General features: G+C 40.6%; 1 protein-coding gene across 1 annotated transcript in view; it reads right to left on the bottom strand.

Annotated features, from left to right (window-relative positions):
• fsip1 (fibrous sheath interacting protein 1) overlaps positions 1–19,702 on the bottom strand; it is a 45,278-nt gene that overhangs the window by 12,599 nt on the left and 12,977 nt on the right. The window contains exons 11-12 of the mRNA XM_067454830.1: positions 13,508–13,663; positions 463–573 (exon numbers count right to left, since the gene is read on the bottom strand). Of these exons, the coding sequence (XP_067310931.1) occupies positions 463–573; positions 13,508–13,663 (267 nt within the window). The remainder of the gene's footprint in view (positions 1–462; positions 574–13,507; positions 13,664–19,702) is intronic.

Here is a 19,702-nt window from a genome sequence, read left to right as displayed (position 1 = left end):
GTTGTAGATGTCTGTCTTTAAAAAAAAAAAAAAAAAAAAAAAAAAAAAAAAAAAATTGTTGTGTATTGTGCTAATTAATTGAGATTTCTTACAGCTCTTACAGGTTTTTGGCCTTGTCTGTTCCGTTGCTTCTATTACTCTCCCCTTTTTTGTAAGTCGCTTTGGATAAAAGCGTCTGCTAAATGATTAAATGTAAATGTAAATGTGAGCCTGAATGAATCGTCTAATTCTGAATGAATCGTCTGAGCCAGAATGATTCCTGAGTGAGTTGTCTGAGCCTAAATGATTCGTCTGCATTCACACTGCTCTGCTGCGTCTGAATGATTCGTCTGGATGTTTCGTCTGAATGATTCACCTGAATGATTCGTCTGAATGATTCGTCTGAATGATTTATCTGAATGATTCGTCTGACTCACGCTGCTCTGCTGAGTCTGAACGATTCGTCTGAATGATTTGACTCACGCTGCTCTGCTGAGTGTCCTCCAGGAGCTGCAGCTGGAGCTGGATTTCTTGCAGTCGTCTCTCGTCTTCTCGTCTCAGGACTCGGTCTCCGCTGTTCTCCTCCAAACTGCCCTACAGCACAGATTTCAGAGAATAAAACTTAAAAACGAATGTATCAGATTCGTAGAACATTTGTGGAAAAGTAGTTTGAAATAGAAGTGAAGTCTCGAGTTGTTTTGATTTGAAGTCTAGAAATCCAAACACACATTAAACTCAAAGAAAGACTGAATGCTGAATGGGTCAGGGTGTGTGTTGGGTTTGTATGCTGATTGGTCATCCTTTTGGCCATAAATAAATTAAATTAAAATTATTCTCCTCCTGGAATGCATAGAAAATCAAATACAAGGAACAAATACAAAGAATATATTATATATATATATATATTTCTTTTTTTGAAATAAATCAATAATTTTATTCAGTAAGGATGTGTTAAATTGATAGTAAAGGAGATTTATATTATTTGAAAATATGTTTTTATTTTGAATAAATGCAGTTCTTTTGAGCCTTTTCTTCCTCAGATTTATTAATCATCAGCTCTGTGTCCAACACTCCTAATGAATCCTCATCTGAGAATAATTTCTGAAGATCATGATCACTGAAGACTGGAGGAACCATCCTGAACATTCAGCTCTGATCACACAAATAAATCAGCATTTAAAGGAGAATACACTGAAAAACTAATATTTTAATTTGTAATAATAGATCACAATATTACATTTTTTTCTGTATTTTTGATCAAATAAATGCAGGCTTGATGAGCAGAAGAAACTTCTTTCAAAAACATTATAGATAGTAATGTGTCCAAACTTTTGGCCTGTACTGTACATATATGTGTGTGTGTGTGTGTGTGTGTGTGTGTGTGTGTGTGTGTGTGTGTGTGTGTGTGTGTGTGTGTGTGTGTGTGTGTGTGTGTGTGTGTGTGTGTGTGGGGGGTGTGTGTGTGTGTGTGTGTGTGCTCATGGGATCTAAACAAACATGCTGGATTGAGAAGGATCATTCTCACAGGCGTGTTTTCATCCGGTCTCCGTTTACTGGCTCTCACAACCACTAAATACACGTTAGTTCCTGAAATGAAGGGTCGTCCGGTATTCTCACATGACGTCTGAGCAATAAAAACAGTTAGAATAGAACTGGAATAAGTTGAAGCACTAAAATGACCAAAAGTAAAACTTAAAGACATCTAGATATAAATATTTTTTTAAATTTGAAAAACAAAACTAAGAGCTAACTCAACATATGAACAAATGCTATGATTGTATGACCATAGACCAAAAAAACATTGATAAATTAACCTCTCCATTGATTTATGGATATAATTGGATATAATTATGGAATATAATTCAATATATATTTAAATTGAAATATATTTAAAGTTGTCCAAAAGAAGTCCTTAGCAATACATGCTGCAAAAAAATGCTCTTCTTACTCAGTCATTCTGTCTCGTTTCCAGTCCAAATATCTAAAAAAAGACATAAGATATTTTTTCTTGTTTTGTTGAAAATAAAATCTAACTGAAGTGAGTTTTTGCTTAAAACAGGCAAAATGATCTGCCAATGATAATTTAGTTTATCTAGTAAGTGCATCTTGATTTAAGAATTGTTAGATATTTAGACTGGAAACGAGACAGAATGACTGAGGAAGAAGAGCATTTTTTGCAGAGTATATCTGTGGACACAATACATTCTATGGGTCAAAATGATCCATTTTTAGTAAATGTCCTACTGTAAATATATCACAAATATATTATTAGTAGTAATATGCATTGATGAGGACTTCATTTGGACAACTTTAAAGGAGATTTTCTCAATGTCCAGATGTTTTTGCACCCTCATATTCCATATTTGGGATGTGTTTACGGTAGGATACGGTAGTATTTTCTCCTGTAGCGTTCAGCCTGGAAACTGGCGTCTCTCTTATGAAAACAGAGACTGAGTGAGTCACACACATTTTGGTCCATGCCACGTGGAAGCGGGAACGGAGCCAGTTTCCCTGAGCACGAGATCTAATGCAGCTCCGACCGGATCGGACCAGACCAGGAATAACCCGGCAGAGCAGATGATCAGACACACAGCCAATCAAAGCTACAGGACTGGCTGCTAATACAACAACAGAACAAATCCTGACCCAGACGGATCCAGTCCCGGTTCTCCTGAACGCTCCATCGGCTCTGACCCACATTCACAGCTGCTCTCAATCTGACGGGAACGCTGCTGCTTTCATTGATTAGACACAGTCTGCTGAGACTCACCACCCCATCAGTCAGAGCTTAAAACAAGAACCAATATCTGCCAGTGGAGTCTTGTTTTCCCTTTGAATCAAAGAGTTTCTGACTCCATTGGCAGATATTGGTTCTTGTTTTAAATGTATTTTTTTAAAGAAAACAACTCATTTTGCTCTTTAAAAGTGCAGCGTGTACAATTTTAAGAGGATCTGCATATAAAGACCTTACATAATGTACCGTTTTTAACTAAAAAGTAACATTTTCTATAAAAGGTAATGTAATAACTTACTTTTTAACAAAATTGTTAGATTTTCCATAAAACGTAATGCAATTAGTTACATTTTAATATTTTTTATAAATAAATAACAATAGATAAATTAGAAATAAACAATAAAAATTAATTCTGTTTAATTTTTAAAAGATTTAAAAAGCAAAAATAAATAAATTAATTAATTAATTAATTTTAAAAAATCATCAATTATATATATATTAGGGCTGGGCAAGTTAACGCGTTATTATCGACAATTATTTTTATTTTATCGCGCATTAACGTACTTATTTATTATTATATTGAAAACCCGTTGCTCACTGCCTCTGAATACACACACAGACAAACCATTGGTCAGGAGAACACACACACAGACAAACCATTGGTCAGGAGAACACACACACAGACAAACCATTGGTCAGGAGAACACACACACAGACAAACCATTGGTCAGGAGAATACACACACAGACAAACCATTGGTCAGGAGAATACACACACAGACAAACCATTGGTCAGGAGAACACACACACAGACACACCATTGGTCAGGAGAATACACACACAGACAAACCATTGGTCAGGAGAATACACACACAGACAAACCATTGGTCAGGAGAATACACACACAGACAAACCATTGGTCAGGAGAATACACACACAGACAAACCATTGGTCAGGAGAATACACACACAGACAAACCATTGGTCAGGAGAACACACACACAGACAAACCATTGGTCAGGAGAATACACACACAGACACACCATTGGTCAGGAGAACACACACACAGACACACCATTGGTCAGGAGAATACACACACAGACAAACCATTGGTCAGGAGAATACACACACAGACAAACCATTGGTCAGGAGAGTACACACACAGACAAACCATTGGTCAGGAGAATACACACACAGACACACCATTGGTCAGGAGAATACACACACAGACACACCATTGGTCAGGAGAACACACACACAGACACACCATTGGTCAGGAGAATACACACACAGACAAACCATTGGTCAGGAGAATACACACACAGACAAACCATTGGTCAGGAGAATACACACACAGACAAACCACTGGTCAGGAGAACACACACACAGACAAACCATTGGTCAGGAGAATACACACACAGACAAACCATTGGTCAGGAGAATACACACACAGACAAACCATTGGTCAGGAGAATACACACACAGACAAACCATTGGTCAGGAGAATACACACACAGACAAACCATTGGTCAGGAGAATACACACACAGACAAACCATTGGTCAGGAGAATACACACACAGACAAACCATTGGTCAGGAGAATACACACACAGACAATCCATTGGTCAGGAGAACACACACACAGACACACCATTGGTCAGGAGAATACACACACAGACAAACCATTGGTCAGGAGAATACACACACAGACAAACCATTGGTCAGGAGAGTACACACACAGACAAACCATTGGTCAGGAGAACACACACACAGACAAACCATTGGTCAGGAGAATACACACACAGACAAACCATTGGTCAGGAGAATACACACACAGACAAACCATTGGTCAGGAGAATACACACACAGACAAACCATTGGTCAGGAGAATACACACACAGACAAACCATTGGTCAGGAGAATACACACACAGACAATCCATTGGTCAGGAGAACACACACACAGACACACCATTGGTCAGGAGAATACACACACAGACAAACCATTGGTCAGGAGAATACACACACAGACAAACCATTGGTCAGGAGAGTACACACACAGACACACCATTGGTCAGGAGAATACACACACAGACAAACCATTGGTCAGGAGAATACACACACAGACAAACCATTGGTCAGGAGAATACACACACAGACACACCATTGGTCAGGAGAATACACACACAGACACACCATTGGTCAGGAGAATACACACACAGACAAACCATTGGTCAGGAGAATACACACACAGACACACCATTGGTCAGGAGAATACACACACAGACAAACCATTGGTCAGGAGAATACACACACAGACAAACCATTGGTCAGGAGAATACACACACAGACAAACCATTGGTCAGGAGAATACACACACAGACAAACCATTGGTCAGGAGAATACACACACAGACACACCATTGGTCAGGAGAATACACACACAGACACACCATTGGTCAGGAGAATACACACACAGACAAACCATTGGTCAGGAGAATACACACACAGACAAACCATTGGTCAGGAGAATACACACACAGACACACCATTGGTCAGGAGAATACACACACAGACAAACCATTGGTCAGGAGAATACACACACAGACAAACCATTGGTCAGGAGAATACACACACAGACAAACCATTGGTCAGGAGAATACACACACAGACAAACCATTGGTCAGGAGAATACACACACAGACAATCCATTGGTCAGGAGAACACACACACAGACACACCATTGGTCAGGAGAATACACACACAGACAAACCATTGGTCAGGAGAATACACACACAGACAAACCATTGGTCAGGAGAGTACACACACAGACAAACCATTGGTCAGGAGAATACACACACAGACACACCATTGGTCAGGAGAATACACACACAGACAAACCATTGGTCAGGAGAATACACACACAGACAAACCATTGGTCAGGAGAATACACACACAGACAAACCATTGGTCAGGAGAACACACACAGACAAACCATTGGTCAGGAGAACACACACACAGACAAACCATTGGTCAGGAGAATACACACACAGACAAACCATTGGTCAGGAGAATACACACACAGACAAACCATTGGTCAGGAGAACACACACACAGACAAACCATTGGTCAGGAGAATACACACACAGACAAACCATTGGTCAGGAGAACACACACACAGACAAACCATTGGTCAGGAGAACACACACACAGACAAACCATTGGTCAGGAGAATACACACACAGACAAACCATTGGTCAGGAGAACACACACACAGACAAACCATTGGTCAGGAGAATACACACAGACAAACCATTGGTCAGGAGAATACACACACAGACAAACCATTGGTCAGGAGAACACACACACAGACACACCATTGGTCAGGAGAATACACACACAGACAAACCATTGGTCAGGAGAACACACACACAGACAAACCATTGGTCAGGAGAACACACACACAGACAAACCATTGGTCAGGAGAATACACACACAGACAAACCATTGGTCAGGAGAACACACACACAGACAAACCATTGGTCAGGAGAATACACACACAGACAAACCATTGGTCAGGAGAACACACACACAGACAAACCATTGGTCAGGAGAACACACACACAGACAAACCATTGGTCAGGAGAATACACACACAGACAAACCATTGGTCAGGAGAATACACACAGACAAACCATTGGTCAGGAGAATACACACACAGACAAACCATTGGTCAGGAGAACACACACACAGACAAACCATTGGTCAGGAGAATACACACACAGACAAACCATTGGTCAGGAGAACACACACACAGACAAACCATTGGTCAGGAGAACACACACACAGACAAACCATTGGTCAGGAGAACACACACAGACACACCATTGGTCAGGAGAATACACACACAGACAAACCATTGGTCAGGAGAATACACACACAGACACACCATTGGTCAGGAGAATACACACACAGACAAACCATTGGTCAGGAGAACACACACACAGACAAACCATTGGTCAGGAGAATACACACACAGACAAACCATTGGTCAGGAGAATACACACACAGACAAACCATTGGTCAGGAGAATACACACACAGACAAACCATTGGTCAGGAGAATACACACACAGACACACCATTGGTCAGGAGAATACACACACAGACAAACCATTGGTCAGGAGAACACACACACAGACAAACCATTGGTCAGGAGAATACACACACAGACAAACCATTGGTCAGGAGAATACACACACAGACAAACCATTGGTCAGGAGAATACACACACAGACAAACCATTGGTCAGGAGAATACACACACAGACAAACCATTGGTCAGGAGAATACACACACAGACAAACCATTGGTCAGGAGAATACACACACAGACAAACCATTGGTCAGGAGAACACACACACAGACAAACCATTGGTCAGGAGAATACACACACAGACACACCATTGGTCAGGAGAATACACACACAGACAAACCATTGGTCAGGAGAACACACACACAGACAAACCATTGGTCAGGAGAATACACACACAGACAAACCATTGGTCAGGAGAACACACACACAGACAAACCATTGGTCAGGAGAATACACACACAGACAAACCATTGGTCAGGAGAATACACACAGACAAACCATTGGTCAGGAGAACACACACACAGACAAACCATTGGCTGGGAGAACACACACACAGACAAACCATTGGTCAGGAGAATACACACACAGACAAACCATTGGTCAGGAGAACACACACACAGACAAACCATTGGTCAGGAGAACACACACACAGACAAACCATTGGTCAGGAGAACACACACACAGACAAACCATTGGTCAGGAGAATACACACACAGACAAACCATTGGTCAGGAGAATACACACACACACCATTGGTCAGGAGAATACACACACAGACAAACCATTGGTCAGGAGAATACACACACAGACAAACCATTGGTCAGGAGAATACACACACAGACAAACCATTGGTCAGGAGAATACACACACAGACAAAACATTGGTCAGGAGAACACACACACAGACAAACCATTGGTCAGGAGAATACACACACAGACAAACCATTGGTCAGGAGAATACACACACAGACAAACCATTGGTCAGGAGAATGCACACACAGACAAACCATTGGTCAGGAGAACACACACAGACACACCATTGGTCAGGAGAATACACACACAGACACACCATTGGTCAGGAGAATACACACACAGACAAACCATTGGTCAGGAGAATACACACACAGACAAACCATTGGTCAGGAGAATACACACACAGACAAACCATTGGTCAGGAGAATACACACACAGACAAACCATTGGTCAGGAGAATACACACACAGACAAACCATTGGTCAGGAGAATACACACACAGACAAACCATTGGTCAGGAGAATACACACACAGACAAACCATTGGTCAGGAGAATACACACACAGACAAACCATTGGTCAGGAGAATACACACACAGACAAACCATTGGTCAGGAGAATACACACACAGACAAACCATTGGTCAGGAGAATACACACACAGACAATCCATTGGTCAGGAGAACACACACACAGACACACCATTGGTCAGGAGAATACACACACAGACAAACCATTGGTCAGGAGAATACACACACAGACAAACCATTGGTCAGGAGAGTACACACACAGACACACCATTGGTCAGGAGAATACACACACAGACAAACCATTGGTCAGGAGAATACACACACAGACAAACCATTGGTCAGGAGAATACACACACAGACACACCATTGGTCAGGAGAATACACACACAGACACACCATTGGTCAGGAGAATACACACACAGACAAACCATTGGTCAGGAGAATACACACACAGACACACCATTGGTCAGGAGAATACACACACAGACAAACCATTGGTCAGGAGAATACACACACAGACAAACCATTGGTCAGGAGAATACACACACAGACAAACCATTGGTCAGGAGAACACACACAGACAAACCATTGGTCAGGAGAACACACACACAGACAAACCATTGGTCAGGAGAATACACACACAGACAAACCATTGGTCAGGAGAACACACACACAGACAAACCATTGGTCAGGAGAATACACACACAGACAAACCATTGGTCAGGAGAATACACACACAGACAAACCATTGGTCAGGAGAACACACACACAGACAAACCATTGGTCAGGAGAATACACACACAGACAAACCATTGGTCAGGAGAACACACACACAGACAAACCATTGGTCAGGAGAATACACACAGACAAACCATTGGTCAGGAGAATACACACACAGACAAACCATTGGTCAGGAGAACACACACACAGACACACCATTGGTCAGGAGAATACACACACAGACAAACCATTGGTCAGGAGAACACACACACAGACAAACCATTGGTCAGGAGAACACACACACAGACAAACCATTGGTCAGGAGAACACACACACAGACAAACCATTGGTCAGGAGAACACACACACAGACAAACCATTGGTCAGGAGAATACACACACAGACAAACCATTGGTCAGGAGAATACACACACAGACAAACCATTGGTCAGGAGAATACACACACAGACAAACCATTGGTCAGGAGAATACACACACAGACACACCATTGGTCAGGAGAACACACACACAGACACACCATTGGTCAGGAGAATACACACACAGACAAACCATTGGTCAGGAGAATACACACACAGACAAACCATTGGTCAGGAGAATACACACAGACAAACCATTGGTCAGGAGAATACACACACAGACAAACCATTGGTCAGGAGAACACACACACAGACAAACCATTGGTCAGGAGAATACACACACAGACAAACCATTGGTCAGGAGAACACACACACAGACAAACCATTGGTCAGGAGAACACACACACAGACAAACCATTGGTCAGGAGAACACACACAGACACACCATTGGTCAGGAGAATACACACACAGACAAACCATTGGTCAGGAGAATACACACACAGACAAACCATTGGTCAGGAGAATACACACACAGACAAACCATTGGTCAGGAGAATACACACACAGACAAACCATTGGTCAGGAGAACACACACACAGACAAACCATTGGTCAGGAGAATACACACACAGACAAACCATTGGTCAGGAGAATACACACACAGACAAACCATTGGTCAGGAGAATACACACACAGACAAACCATTGGTCAGGAGAATACACACACAGACACACCATTGGTCAGGAGAATACACACACAGACAAACCATTGGTCAGGAGAACACACACACAGACAAACCATTGGTCAGGAGAATACACACACAGACAAACCATTGGTCAGGAGAATACACACACAGACAAACCATTGGTCAGGAGAATACACACACAGACAAACCATTGGTCAGGAGAATACACACACAGACAAACCATTGGTCAGGAGAATACACACACAGACAAACCATTGGTCAGGAGAATACACACACAGACAAACCATTGGTCAGGAGAATACACACACAGACAAACCATTGGTCAGGAGAATACACACACAGACAAACCATTGGTCAGGAGAACACACACACAGACAAACCATTGGTCAGGAGAATACACACACAGACACACCATTGGTCAGGAGAATACACACACAGACAAACCATTGGTCAGGAGAACACACACACAGACAAACCATTGGTCAGGAGAACACACACACAGACAAACCATTGGTCAGGAGAATACACACACAGACAAACCATTGGTCAGGAGAATACACACAGACAAACCATTGGTCAGGAGAATACACACACAGACAAACCATTGGCTGGGAGAACACACACACAGACAAACCATTGGTCAGGAGAATACACACACAGACAAACCATTGGTCAGGAGAACACACACACAGACAAACCATTGGTCAGGAGAACACACACACAGACAAACCATTGGTCAGGAGAACACACACACAGACAAACCATTGGTCAGGAGAATACACACACAGACAAACCATTGGTCAGGAGAATACACACACACACACCATTGGTCAGGAGAATACACACACAGACAAACCATTGGTCAGGAGAATACACACACAGACAAACCATTGGTCAGGAGAATACACACACAGACAAACCATTGGTCAGGAGAATACACACACAGACAAAACATTGGTCAGGAGAACACACACACAGACAAACCATTGGTCAGGAGAATACACACACAGACAAACCATTGGTCAGGAGAACACACACACAGACAAACCATTGGTCAGGAGAATACACACACAGACACACCATTGGTCAGGAGAGTACAGCGCTGTCTGTAGCCAAGGGCTGACATTCTTTGTCTGGGACAAATAAAATATTAAAATAACCAGAAACGCGAGAATGATTCAGATTTTTTAGTTGTTTTTATTATATTCGATGTAAACAGCGATTGATAATGGAGTCGACTCTGCCTCTGGTACGTTAGTCGCGTTGAGGCTCGCGCTGCCCGTCTCTGAGAGACATTCGTGGAGAAATCAAAACCATTGAGCAGCGATATAAACACACAGAAGGAACATACTGGGGGAAAACTGAGCTTTCTGTAGATGTGGATATTTATGATTTATGATATTATTAATAACACAAGTCGACTTTGCAATCGTGAATTGTGTAGCATGAATGGTGTAGCCTAGTTGAATAAACAGTAGCCTAATTAATATTAAGTGACTTACATTTTAGATCCAAACAACCTTTTTTGTTCCATTTCACCGACGACAATAGTTCCAGAGGAAAGCAACACTCAGCGCGGTGTTTTGTTACTGAATGATTCAGTGTTTTGAATGAATCATTTGAATAAACGACTCAATGACTCGCTCATGAAGACGATCACTTGCTGCCCCCTATTGGCGGTTATGTTTAAAGTATGATTGCATGTTTTATTGAGATCATCAATCTTATAACATTATTTATTGCAGCTGTATTTTTTGCAGTTTAAATTATTTAATTTGATTGGTAACAGCCTATAGTGTCTTTACTATTATAACTGAATTTATTAATCAAATGTAAGAATTGAACATGAAAGATGATGCATACATTTAATAAGATTTATAAAAATGGCCTTTATATAATTAAATAACGCCCTGGGGTGGATATCACAAATATGCAGATTTAAGTCGACCTATGTTAAAGCTGACTGATGAGAATATTACTACACAATCAATAGATGTATACCACCAATTTAATTTAATTTGATTAAATTAATGTTTAAGTTGATATTTACAAGAAATATTGGAACTGTTACTAACTTTTAACTGCTGTAAAAGCACCTTATTCAAGTACACCTTAAACAAGTCAAATCGCATGCAATATATATATATATTAAATAAAAATAAATAAAAATAGATAAATTAGAAATAAACAATAAAAGTTTGAAAAAAAGTAAATAGATGAAAATATTTATTTGATTTCATCTAGTATTTATTATTGACCAATTTATTTTTATGTATTATTTCTTATGTATTTTACAAAGTTACAGCGCTGAAAGTTCACTGCAAACGGAGATATTGTCTTTTAAAGTTACGGCAGTTTATTGCCTACAAAAATGGCCGCAAAAATGTCTGCAGGGTGCTAGAGCACAGAGGTCCTGAGTTACACGCTTTCAAAACCAAGTTTATTAAAATATAATAATCAAAAAGAGCCTAATTTGGGGGGAGGGGGGGGGGGGGGGGGTTATTACATGTTTATGACTTTTAGCAGAGTTTTATGGACTTCAAAAGGTTTCCTTTAAAATGACACCAACATTATGAACTTTTTGAACACCACTGTATGTGTGTATGGGAAGCTTTTTAAATTGGGTCGGCCAAATCCAGGCGGAAATCCCAAAAATGGTCCCAAATCTTAAGAGGATAAACTCACTTAAAAGCATCTTAATTTCTCCAGTAAATCAGTTTGTTGTGTCGATGAGTTTCTGAAGCGACAGAGCAGATGTAAGCTCAAGCTTCTCTCCCCAAAACTCACGTTAACCAATAAACATTCACGAAAGGAGTGAGAACTGCTCACACTGAGCTCGCGCCAGAGCGAGCGTCAACGGGAAAGAGTTTCAAACGGCTCCCAGAAGAGAAATTAACCTCAATATTTCCTTATTTACGACGCTTCTTCAGCCTTGGCCTGATGAGGAGATGAGCTACTGTTACAGACTCATGACTCATTTCAGATGCTCAGTTTATGCATTTGAAATATCTTCAGATAAATACTTGAGCAAAAACTGCTCCACAAACACCTTCAGTGATCTGGAGCATCATTCTGGATAAAGAGATGAAATGAGACTGACAGGACAGGTCAAGAGGACCTCAGTGAAAGCACACTGCAAAAAAAAAAATGCTCTTCTTACTCAGTATTTCTGTCTTGTTTCTAGTCCAAACATCTAAAAATTCTTACAACAAGAAGTATTTACTAGACAAGCAAAAGTAATTGTCTTGTTTTGGGGAAAAATAACTCAAAATGAAGAGAGTTTTTGCTTAAAATAAGATAAATAATCTGCCAATGGGGTGAGAAAAATAATCTTAATTCAAACAGAAAACAAATTATTATTATTTATCTTATTTTAAGTTATTGTGAGTTATTTTTCCCCCAAAACAAGACAGTAATTTTTACTTGTCTAGTAAATGTTTCTTAATGTAAGATTTTTTTGATATTTAGACTAGAAACAAGACAAAAATACTAAGAAAGAGCATTTTTTGCAGTGCAGTACCTGAGACGGCAGGACCGGTGAAGAGGACCTGAGTGAAAGCAGTACCTGAGATGGACTGTGTTCAGAACAGCGGCTCCGCACAGACAGGAAGTCCCGCACAGGAAGTAGCAGCTGAAGTCTGGAGTCGATGTGAAGGAGACTGTGGAGCTCAGAAGGCTCGGGACTGAATCCTTCACCAGCTGACAGAGCCGACGAGACCATCTGAGGACCAGAAGAGCTGCGTTAAACACCACACATATATAAAGACTCTTAAATCAAGACACATTTACTGGAGAAGAGACATGACTGAAGATAATAAGACTTGTGCTTAAGAAGAAGAAGAAGAAGTTTTCTTTGCAACGACTCCAATCTTTCATGTATTCATACTCTTGTGTAATCGACGCGCCATCCTCAGTAAACCCGTCTCTTGCCTGATCCCCTGAACTCTCGACTATTCTGCTCTAATCTGACCTCTGAGCTGTGCGGTGTCCAGAATAATAATCCTCCACTGTGTGTTAATAGGCCAGAGGAGAACTGAGTCTGGTTTCTCTAAGGTTTATTTTTCTCCATCATGCCCTGATGGAGTTTCGGTTCCTTTGGTCGCCTTTGGCTTGGCTTGCTCAGTTGGGGACACTAACATTATGATCAAAGTTATTCAACTAAATATACAAATAACATTAATTAATGAGGTCTTATTTAATTCTATAAACTATAATACTGATCTGCCAACATTGTCTCTCTATGATAAATTAAAATAAGCTGATAACATCACTGTTTACTCCAGAACGACTGTACAGCCAAATCTAATTCTGCTGCAGTATTGTCCTGTTTAACACTGAAGCTGCTCTGACACAATCGGTGCTGGAGAAGAGCGATAGAAATAAAGATGATTGATTGAAGTTTTATTTATATAGCGCCTTTCCAAAGCTCAAGGTCGCTTTACATAGTGTTAGACAATACATTTGCAAAATAGTACATTAGCATACTCACATGCACAATACAAGCACAGGTCTTCTATAGCCACATTATTCAAAACACAAATTAAATAGATATGTCTTAAGCTGGGTCTTGAAGGTAGACAGAGATGATAAATTACGCAATGGTAAGGGAAGCGAATTCCATAATTTAGGTGCATTGATACTAAATGCCCTATACCACATACAGTGGACAACCTAAAACGAGGAGTGGACAAAAGACCAAGCTCAGATAATCTGAGGGACCGGGCAGGACAGTAGTGGTGTAGTAAGTCAGACAGACATGGAGGTGCGGGAACGTTTAATGCCTTAAATGTTAGAAGTAGTACCTTAAAATGAATACGTGATGCCACAGGTGGAGGTGAGAAGTCTGGCTGCAGAGATCTGAACATACTCTAACCTAGCAATACGTTTTTTTAGGAAGAGCTAGAAACAGAGCATTGCAATAATCCAAACGGGATGTGATTAATGCATGAATTAATATTTCAGCATCAGCCTGAGTGAGAGAAGTTTGAAGACGTGCAATATTACGGAGATTGAAAAAAGAGTTTTTAACAATAGAAAAAATATAAGAGGCAAAAGTGAGAGGTGAGTCAAATAAGACGCCAAGATTACGGACAGAAGAAGAAGGCTTAACATCAACCCCATCGATTTCCAATGACAGGTCCATTCTTTTGACTGTGGCTGCAGAAGAAAAAACTAAATATCTGCCACTGGAGTCAGAAAAAGAATCTTAATTCAAAAGGAAAACTAGATGATTTTCCGTTATCAGTTTGTAGCAGTAAATGAAGAGATGTCACACCGAGCATCAGTATGGGGTACCGCAAGGCTCAGTGTTAGGACCGCTGCTCTTCACCCTGTATCTGCTCCACTGGGAGATATCATTAGGAAGCATGGCGTTAGTTTTCATTGTTATGCTGACGATACTCAGCTCTATATTTCTTTGAAGAATTGGCTAAATTTGTTAAATCATCAAAATCAACAATGTACGCTCGATCCTATACCGACTAGGCTACTAAAAGAGATGCTTCCAGAGGTCATAGATCCTCTTCCTAATATCATTAATTTATCTTTGTCATTAGGATACGTACCAAAAACTTAACAAAAGTTTTTGGTACGTATCGTAAACAAAAACACAACTTGATCCTAAAGAATCAGTCAATTACAGGCCAATCTCGAATCTACCGTTTCTATCAAAAATACTAGAAAAGGCCGTGTCTTCACAATTATGCTCCTTTTTAGAAAGAAATCGTATCTGTGAGGATTTCCAGTCAGGATTTAGACCGTATCATAGTACTGAGACTGCTCTAATTAGAGTTACAAATGATTTACTCTTATCATCTGATCGTGGTTGTATCTCTCTATTAGTGTCTCTATTAGTATCTCTCTATTATAACATTACAGAGATGATAATACTCAGCTCTATATTTCTTCGAAGAATTGGCTAAACTTGTTAAATCATCAAAATCAACAACGTACGCTTGACCCTATACCGGCTAGGCTACTAAAAGAGATGCTTCCAGAGGTCGCAGATCCTCTGCTTAATATCATTAATTCATCTTTGTCATTAGGATACGCACTGAAAACGTTTAAGTTGGCTATAATTAAACCACTTTTTGTGCTTATTTTAAGTTATTATGAGCTATAATACCAGACAATAACCAGACAATAACTTTTGCTTGTCCAGTAAATGCTTCTTAATTAAGAATTTTTAGATATTTGCACTGGAAACAAGACAAAAATCAAAAATACTAAGTAAGAAAAGCATTTTTTGCAGTGTGCAGAGACCCAGCAGCTGGTCTTGGACATCACACTGTTTTCTGATTGCTGCTTGCGCGTCCAATCGTCCCGTTAAAGCCAAATATCTAAGTCTTGACTAATATCCTTCTGTTTCCCAATGAGCAAATCTCCCATCAGGCCGAGCGGCGAGCGCTGAGGTCAGAGGTACGGTGAGGTAAGGGTTGACTCGCTGCCCACAGGCAATAAAGACTGAAGAGAAGCGGATCAGAGTAGACCGCAGGATGAACAGACCATCAGGGTTAAACAGAACAAAAGGATGAACAGAACCATCAGGGTAAAACAGAACAGAAGGATGAACAGAACCATCAGGGTAAAACAGAACAGAAGGATGAACAAAACCATCAGGGTAAAACAGAACAGAAGGATGAACAGAACCATCAGGGTAAAACAGAACAGCAGGATGAACAGAACCATCAGGGTAAAACAGAACAACAGGATGAACAGAACCATCAGGGTAAAACAGAACAGCAGGATGAACAGAACCATCAGGGTTAAACAGAACAGAAGGATGAACAGAACCATCAGGGTTAAACAGAACAGAAGGATGAACAGAACCATCAGGGTAAAACAGAACAGCAGGATGAACAGAACCATCAGGGTAAAACAGAACAACAGGATGAACAGAACCATCAGGGTAAAACAGAACAGCAGGATGAACAGAACCATCAGGGTAAAACAGAACAGAAGGATGAACAGAACCATCAGGGTTAAACAGAACAGAAGGATGAACAGAACCATCAGGGTTAAACAGAACAGAAGGATGAACAGAACCATCAGGGTAAAACAGAACAGCAGGATGAACAGAACCATCAGGGTAAAACAGAACAGAAGGATGAACAGAACCATCAGGGTAAAACAGAACAGCAGGATGAACAGAACCATCAGGGTAAAACAGAACAGCAGGATGAACAGAACCATCAGGGTTAAACAGAACAGAAGGATGAACAGAACCATCAGGGTTAAACAGAACAGAAGGATGAACAGAACCATCAGGATTAAACAGAACAGAAGGATGAACAGACCATCAGGGTAAAACAGAACAGCAGGATGAACAGAACCATCAGGGTTAAACAGAACAGAAGGATGAACAGAACCATCAGGGTAAAACAGAACAGAAGGGTGAACAGAACCATCAGGGTAAAACAGAACAGCAGGATGAACAGAACCATCAGGGTTAAACAGAACAGAAGGATGAACAGAACCATCAGGTTAAACAGAACAGAAGGATGAACAGACCATCAGGATTAAACAGAACAGAAGGATGAACAGACCATCAGGGTAAAACAGAACAGCAGGATGAACAGAACCATCAGGGTTAAACAGAACAGAAGGATGAACAGAACCATCAGGGTTAAACAGAACAGAAGGATGAACAGAACCATCAGGGTAAAACAGAACAGAAGGATGAACAGACCATCAGGGTAAAACAGAACAGCAGGATGAACAGAACCATCAGGGTTAAACAGAACAGAAGGATGAACAGACCATCAGGGTAAAACAGAACAGCAGGATGAACAGAACCATCAGGGTTAAACAGAACAGAAGGATGAACAGAACCATCAGGGTTAAACAGAACAGAAGGATGAACAGAACCATCAGGGTAAAACAGAACAGAAGGGTGAACAGAACCATCAGGGTAAAACAGAACAGCAGGATGAACAGAACCATCAGGGTTAAACAGAACAGAAGGATGAACAGAACCATCAGGGTTAAACAGAACAGAAGGATGAACAGAACCATCAGGGTAAAACAGAACAGAAGGATGAACAGAACCATCAGGGTAAAACAGAACAGAAGGATGAACAGAACCATCAGGGTTAAACAGAACAGAAGGATGAACAGAACCATCAGGTTAAACAGAACAGAAGGATGAACAGAACCATCAGGGTTAAACAGAACAGAAGGATGAACAGACCATCAGGGTAAAACAGAACAGAAGGATGAACAGAACCATCAGGGTTAAACAGAACAGAAGGATGAACAGAACCATCAGGGTTAAACAGAACAGAAGGATGAACAGAACCATCAGGGTAAAACAGAACAGAAGGGTGAACAGAACCATCAGGGTAAAACAGAACAGCAGGATGAACAGAACCATCAGGGTTAAACAGAACAGAAGGATGAACAGAACCATCAGGGTTAAACAGAACAGAAGGATGAACAGAACCATCAGGGTTAAACAGAACAGAAGGATGAACAGAACCATCAGGGTTAAACAGAACAGAAGGATGAACAGAACCATCAGGATTAAACAGAACAGAAGGATGAACAGAACCATCAGGGTTAAACAGAACAGAAGGATGAACAGAACCATCAGGATTAAACAGAACAGAAGGATGAACAGACCATCAGGGTTAAACAGAACAGAAGGATGAACAGACCATCAGGGTAAAACAGAACAGAAGGATGAACAGAACCATCAGGATTAAACAGAACAGAAGGATGAACAGAACCATCAGGGTTAAACAGAACAGAAGGATGAACAGAACCATCAGGGTTAAACAGAACAGAAGGATGAACAGAACCATCAGGGTTAAACAGAACAGAAGGATGAACAGACCATCAGGGTTAAACAGAACAGAAGGATGAACAGACCATCAGGGTTAAACAGAACAGAAGGATGAACAGACCATCAGGGTAAAACAGAACAGAAGGATGAACAGAACCATCAGGGTTAAACAGAACAGAAGGATGAACAGAACCATCAGGATTAAACAGAACAGAAGGATGAACAGACCATCAGGGTTAAACAGAACAGAAGGATGAACAGACCATCAGGGTTAAACAGAACAGAAGGATGAACAGAACCATCAGGGTTAAACAGAACAGCAGGATGAACAGAACCATCAGGGTTAAACAGAACAGAAGGATGAACAGAACCATCAGGGTTAAACAGAACAGAAGGATGAACAGACCATCAGGGTAAAACAGAACAGAAGGATGAACAGAACCATCAGGATCATTCACTGAAAAAATGCTTTTCTTACTTAGTATTTTTGTCTTGTTTCTAGTCAAAATATCTAAAAAAAAAAAAACTCAAAATTAAGAGTTTTAGCTTAAAATAAGATAAATAATCTGCCAATGGGTTAAGCAAAATAATTTTTTATTGTTTCTTTTTTAATTAAGATGATTTTGCTCACCCCATTGACAGATTATTTTGTGCTAAGGTATTTAATGAGCTGTCAGTTCAGTTCACATGAGGGAGGGATTGATTTATAAAGCGGCAACCGGAATGATTCTTTTACAGGGCTCGCCAAACGTCTTTATCAAACAAACACAATAATTTATGTCTCGCGACTGATTGGATATTTTTTTTGTATTACTTGGCCTGCCCGATCGGTATATATAAGTGCGAACCGCGCACGCACACAAACACACACACACACACACACGCGCGTGCACGTGCCCTTCAAATACTGAGATCAAGAAAAGAATATAATTTCACTATTTAAGATTCACCGGCCTGCCGACGGGGTTATGTTTTGGT

The sequence above is a fragment of the Pseudorasbora parva genome, chromosome 10, assembly GCF_024679245.1.
Source record: "Pseudorasbora parva isolate DD20220531a chromosome 10, ASM2467924v1, whole genome shotgun sequence".
Lineage (NCBI taxonomy): Eukaryota > Metazoa > Chordata > Actinopteri > Cypriniformes > Gobionidae > Pseudorasbora > Pseudorasbora parva.
The sequence above is the reverse complement of the archived record's forward strand: the minus strand, read 5'-3'. Positions and strand labels throughout refer to the sequence as shown.